At 24.5% G+C, this 6,579-nt stretch overlaps 1 protein-coding gene across 1 annotated transcript in view; it reads left to right on the top strand.

Moving 5' to 3' along the window:
• The window catches only part of LOC111640458 (protein turtle homolog B-like), a gene marked incomplete at its 5' end in the record, with an annotated part of 29,598 nt that extends 23,363 nt beyond the window's left edge, over positions 1-6,235 (top strand). The window contains 5 exons of the mRNA XM_023386471.1: positions 1,779-1,907; positions 3,931-3,955; positions 4,628-4,722; positions 5,120-5,247; positions 5,390-6,235. Coding sequence (XP_023242239.1) covers positions 1,779-1,907; positions 3,931-3,955; positions 4,628-4,722; positions 5,120-5,247; positions 5,390-5,596 — 584 coding nt within the window. The remainder of the gene's footprint in view (positions 1-1,778; positions 1,908-3,930; positions 3,956-4,627; positions 4,723-5,119; positions 5,248-5,389) is intronic.
• Positions 6,236-6,579: the final 344 nt, after the last annotated feature.

The following is a 6,579-nucleotide window of genomic DNA, read 5'->3' on the forward strand; positions in this document are numbered from 1 at the left end:
GCTTTATATTTAAATTCAAGAAATATGTAAATTATGATTATAAAGATTAACGTCATTATGAATTTCTAGTGTTGGTATTTACGTTAAAAAAGGCTTTATATTTAAATTCAAGAAAACGTTTATTCTTGTCTCGACTGTCAATAGGTAATACATGGAATTTCCAGACAAAACTGTTAATCCACAAAGGAATAAACGCATTAAATTAATGACATGCAGCTTATTAGTCTATGCTTAATTTATTCCATTCTTACTTTTTGAAACTAATTTCTAATCAGTCTTTGCAATTAAAACTTTAAGTTAAATTTATAAGAATTTATCATAACTTCTGGCCTCGTGACAGGGATAATTAGGAGAACTTCAAAATGTTGACTTTTCAAGTCTAGCAACCATTATATCGTAATTATATAATATCATAATTATGATAGATAAGATATGATTCAAATTATAATTATCACTCTATATGTAAATACAGATAATAAGGTTTAGTAAATATACAATTAAACCATAAAATTTATCAAAAATAATTATAATAATCAAAATTCTGTATATGTTGTTATGTTATTGATATTTATATATTTTCAAAATCTTCAAAATTAAAAGCGCCTAGAGCCTAGACCAAATCTAATAATTTAAGTAACATTTTGAGAAATAAAAAATATTTTACAATTATTTTATATCTGTTATTTATATAGAAAGATTATTGTATTTTTATGTCATAATTTGTTAACTTTATTCACCTATGAAATATATTAATTATTAATCTATAAATATAATAATAATTTTTAAAAGCGGTGTCTGAAATATTGTAAAAATGAAGTGTATTTTTATATTAATTTGATTTGTAAACAAATTAAATTAAATTTTATATTACAATTAATTTTGTGATTCATTTTATTTTTCCGGCTGTTATGTATACATAACAAGGAAAAGTGTTGGAATCGTGTCAACTGTGATCCTCCGGGTGTTTCTCCACGTTATGAGACCCCTGAACACAAAATAGACAAAAGAAATTAAAGGAAAAAAATTCCGTTATGTATGTGTTCATTGGCGACTATTTCGTTTAATATCTCAAGATGGGGGTAACGATTAAGAAACAAAATTTAGTATGGTAGAGTGTATCTGAGGGGTATTGATGCTATTAAATTTTGATGGTTAAAGATCAACAGAGTGCGGCGGCACGTTATTCTTTGGGAAAAATAGAAAATTGTCTGGGGTCTCCACTGACAGACCAATAATTTATAAGAAAATATTTTCCCCAAAGACAAATGTGTGAAATTTATATTGAACATGAGGTCCCCTAATTCAAATTTGCCTGGTCATCATGAAGTTATAACGTGCCACTGACAGGATGGAGAGATAGATCCCTCTCGTCATATATCACATGGGCGAGAGGGATCGGACTTAATGAAGATTTTACTCGTTACTGACATTTACAATTTTTTTTATAAATTTCATATCCACCCTCAAAATTCAGCGTTTTGCCATTTTATAATAATTAATAATATTAAAAGTTTTTTAATCATAAAATCTCATAACAGTTGACACCACACACAATTTATTTATTAACAGTATGATTAATAACATAAAAGTTATTTTTAAAATAAAATCTCTTAACAGCCGGAAAAGTTACTCAATTCGTTGCTGGTTTTTATATTTTATTTAAAAGATATTAGGGTATTTTTCATAACAATTATTGAATGAAAATGTTAATATTCTTTCTGATATTATTTATTTAATGAGAATTCAAATGTTTAATATTACAATTTAAAATTTTATAGATGATATTTGGCAAGTAAACATTAGTCCTATAATCATTGGAGTAATAGCAGTTATAGTATGTCTTGTACTAGTCGCAGTACTCATTATTTTAGTGATGAAAGCGAGGAGAAGAAATAATATTCATAAAAGTGAGTTAATATAGCACTCAGTGGCGCAATCAGAAGCTTCAAACATGGGGCAAATATTTTTCCAATTTTTTATTATAAATGTATAATAAAAATATTTTTACTGTAATGTCATTTAAGCATTATAAACAGTAACTAAGCATGTTTTTTTTTTGTTTTTATCACTTTTTGTTTAAAATTATCTTTAGGGGAAGCACTCGCCCCTTCACCATTCCTGATTGTGCCACTGATAGTATATTTTTTAAAATATTTTAAAATTTTATACAATTAATTTTGAAAAATATTCCTTTAGCCATCTGATAATTCTTTTAATAATTAATAACGTATCGACTTATTTTTTACTGTGCTTATTAATTTAAATGTGTATAAAAATAGTTTTAATTACAATTGCCATATAAATTTACATTCTGTCAAAGACAAGGCTTTATTATTTCTACTTGTATTTAAAGTTAATATAATTAAATATTTGCATTTTTTAAATATGTAAATTATGATTATAAAGATTAACGTCATTATGAATTTCTAGTGTTGGTATTTACGTTAAAAAAGGCTTTATATTTAAATTCAAGAAAACGTTTATTCTTGTCTCGACTGTCAATAGGTAATACATGGAATTTCCAGACAAAACTGTTAATCCACAAAGGAATAAACGCATTAAATTAATGACATGCAGCTTATTAGTCTATGCTTAATTTATTCCATTCTTACTTTTTGAAACTAATTTCTAATCAGTCTTTGCAATTAAAACTTTAAGTTAAATTTATAAGAATTTATCATAACTTCTGGCCTCGTGACAGGGATAATTAGGAGAACTTCAAAATGTTGACTTTTCAAGTCTAGCAACCATTATATCGTAATTATATAATATCATAATTATGATAGATAAGATATGATTCAAATTATAATTATCACTCTATATGTAAATACAGATAATAAGGTTTAGTAAATATACAATTAAACCATAAAATTTATCAAAAATAATTATAATAATCAAAATTCTGTATATGTTGTTATGTTATTGATATTTATATATTTTCAAAATCTTCAAAATTAAAAGCGCCTAGAGCCTAGACCAAATCTAATAATTTAAGTAACATTTTGAGAAATAAAAAATATTTTACAATTATTTTATATCTGTTATTTATATAGAAAGATTATTGTATTTTTATGTCATAATTTGTTAACTTTATTCACCTATGAAATCTTGAAACTCTGATATTTTTGTATTAATATTGAAAAAGTTATTTTCTTATTTAAATAGTCATAAATATTCTGAATTAAAAATATTCATATAATAATCATAAGAGACATTTATATAATAAAAGATTTTTCATAACGAATATAATATGAACTAGGTCAAAATTATACTATGGATATTAAATGACGAAAAAATGAGTCAATCGCGTGCTGGAAGATACCAAAATTCCAATTACTTTTTTATGATATGTCTCGCCACAACCAAAAATATAGCGCGTTATACTTTTTATATAATATATTAATACGTAACATGAATATCTTCACTTGTGATTATAGATATTCCTTTATAACTGATAACAGAAAGTATCATTATATATTTAACACAATAATCTAAGAGAATAAAAATAAAGAAATATATTTTATTTAAAAATCATATTTACAACAACTTACAAACTGTTTAATATACAATACATTTTTAGTAATCTTGTTCTATGTATACACTATTTTTATAAATAAATGAATGTTTTTCATATTTTACATTTATTAAAATATATCTTCAATATCAAATTTAGATAATTCTATTTATTAATACAATTATATTACATTTTAGTAATTTTTAACAACTATATATCTGATTTCAGACACTACAAATACAATTTATTAATAAATTCATAAAAGAGAAAACATACAAACAATTCAATTTTAACTTATTTGACGAATTGATAAGGTTAAAATAAATTATTGAAAGAAATTCTTATACTTTATTCCGATTATTTTATCGTCTTTTGCATTCGAAATTTGCAAATTTATCTCATTTTACATGCTGCAGACCACGGGGATTATGGAAGTGACAAGTAAGTGCAAATGTGATTTCTTCTTTCATAATTCTTCCAGCAGTTTTTAAAATGAATTTATAAACATTATTTTAAATTTTATAACATTTATTAATATTTGAAAATAAATGTGAAATTTGTCAAAATTATTTTATTATAAACCAGCGGAGTTTATATTATTATCATTACTATGCTTTTTAAATAATCATACTGAATATTACACTTAATTATATGTTTAACATATCATTATTGATATGTGTAATAAGCTAGCATGCAAATGAATATTACTTGTATTAATAATAATGACAATAATAATAATTACATAAATTACATCTTCGTAATATAAATGTACTTATTAATTGCAATATTTATTTTAAAAATAAAATGATGAATTTAAAACATTTAATAAATAAATAAGAATTACATTATCTAAAATATATATTTAAACAAATAAAATGAAGTCTGTATTTAAGTTATAATAAAAATAGTTTTACTAAATTTAATCTATTAAATATACATTTTATTTACAAAAATTTTCTTTTGCATCGTCTAAATTTAGTTAATATTTTTCATGTCGTGCACTTAAAATACTTTCAATTAATTTTCTGATCAAAATAAATCAGTTGTTCAAAGACAAACAAAGAATGTGTATCATTGTCAAATTAATCAACGGAACTAATTTCATGTTTATAGATGTCGGACTCCACTGAGACAAGATACGGATGATAAGAGAGAGCCACAGGCATCCATTAGAGAAAGAGAAGATAAATGCCCGGATATAATACCCGGTAAATTTTGATTTCGTATACAACTCAACCTGAGTTTCATCTTGATCGATACTCCCAATTTTTCCACTAGAAGCTAAAAATATCAATTAAAATATATTAATATTAAATCACTTTATTTTAATATGTGTTATCTTAAAATTTAGGTAATTATACTATTTAATGTGTAATCATTAAAATTATGTCTAAGGATAATATTTATTTATATTTATTTAAAGTATATATCAAAATATTTAATTTTCTAATATTTTAATAATAAAATCTAAAGTTTAAATTTTAAATTGTATAAATATTTATTGCATATGATTTTGTTTTAATTGTAATTTAACTTATTACATTTAAATTTCATTAAAATGTAAAGGAATTAGTATTAAATTTTATGTTGTTTAAATTCGAATAGGAATTGCTGTTACTGAGCGATCATCAGACATCGAGAAAGAAGTAATGGGAGATGTTTTATGGGAAGCAACATATCTTCGAGAGGCAGAAATAAATTTGGCAGGACCGGAATTTAGCACGAACAAACAGGTTTATGAATTTATAGTATTCATAAATAATAATATAGGTTCTCAGTATATTACATGTACTGTATAGTATAAAATGTAGTCTAAAATGTAAGTTGTTTTTATGCGAAATCTTTGAGAATAGAACCATTATATTCTTCCATTAGGTCAATCAACGATTTATGTCGATAGAAGTGCCTTCTCCTACGGCTCCAATGTTGCCACAAAGAAATGTTATACAAGTGGCTCCAATGAGTGATTATACACAATCTCAGCAAGTCAAGAAAGTGCCTCCAAGTGGAACGCCTATGCGTGGAGAGTGGACATTACCGCGCTCTATGCATCACCCGAAAAACATTCAAACTGATGTATGATGTATGAAACACGTCTGATTTATTTATAACAATCTTGACATAAGAAAATTATAGCATTCCTCGATGGAGGATAAAATGTGGTGGTAAAGAAACAAACCATGATGGAAAATATTAACACCTGCAGCCTTACCACGTGTCATAATCTGTGAATTGTGGAATATAAGTCAACAAGATTGATAAATCTCCATCCAACGCTGACGATTGGTGAAAGATCATCTTTGATATCGATCGAGGATACTGATGCGAGTGTTTTAACATTGTTACTATACAGTAATTGATTATTTATTAACAGAAGACAGATCACATTATCTGACATTTTCTGAAATTGTACAGTATAAAGCAAGCAAAGGAGATTAAGACAAATTCCCAACATGAATTTGCGAATGAGTCGAGGAATATTTTAATGAGTATATGTACAGGAAATTTTTTTTATCCTACGAATTTCGTCAACGATCACTTTTACGTAATAATGCATTCACTAATATTTTATTTTATAACATTTTTTTAATTTTGAATAGAAAAAACATTACAATTGATCTTAACTGATTTTAATATATAATAGTTTATTAGATTTTATATAATGTAAAGCTTATGCATGAGTTTTATGTTATATTAAATCTTAAAATGATGTTGCATCAATTGTATCACTAAACTGTTTGTATATAAAATATTTATAATCAAAATTTGTTTAGTATCAAAAGATTAAGAATCTAAATAACACAATATTTCTGCTTTAGAAATGATATTTGGTAGATATCGCATCAATTTTGATCATGGTTTTATTGTGTCTGTTATCATTCCAGACACTGTTTCAAATACACATTTGTTTTAATGTGTCAATAAAGCATTACATTCTTACTTATATTCGAGTTTCTTATATTAATTTCATAAATTTATTAAAAATTTATCATATTTTTATTATAGATATCACATTAAATTTACATTAAATAATAAAATATCACGACACGATATTAATTTTAAAG

This window comes from Centruroides sculpturatus, unplaced genomic scaffold (assembly GCF_000671375.1).
Source record: "Centruroides sculpturatus isolate CEXI.00-Female unplaced genomic scaffold, Cexi_2.0 scaffold148, whole genome shotgun sequence".
NCBI classification, from domain to species: domain Eukaryota; kingdom Metazoa; phylum Arthropoda; class Arachnida; order Scorpiones; family Buthidae; genus Centruroides; species Centruroides sculpturatus.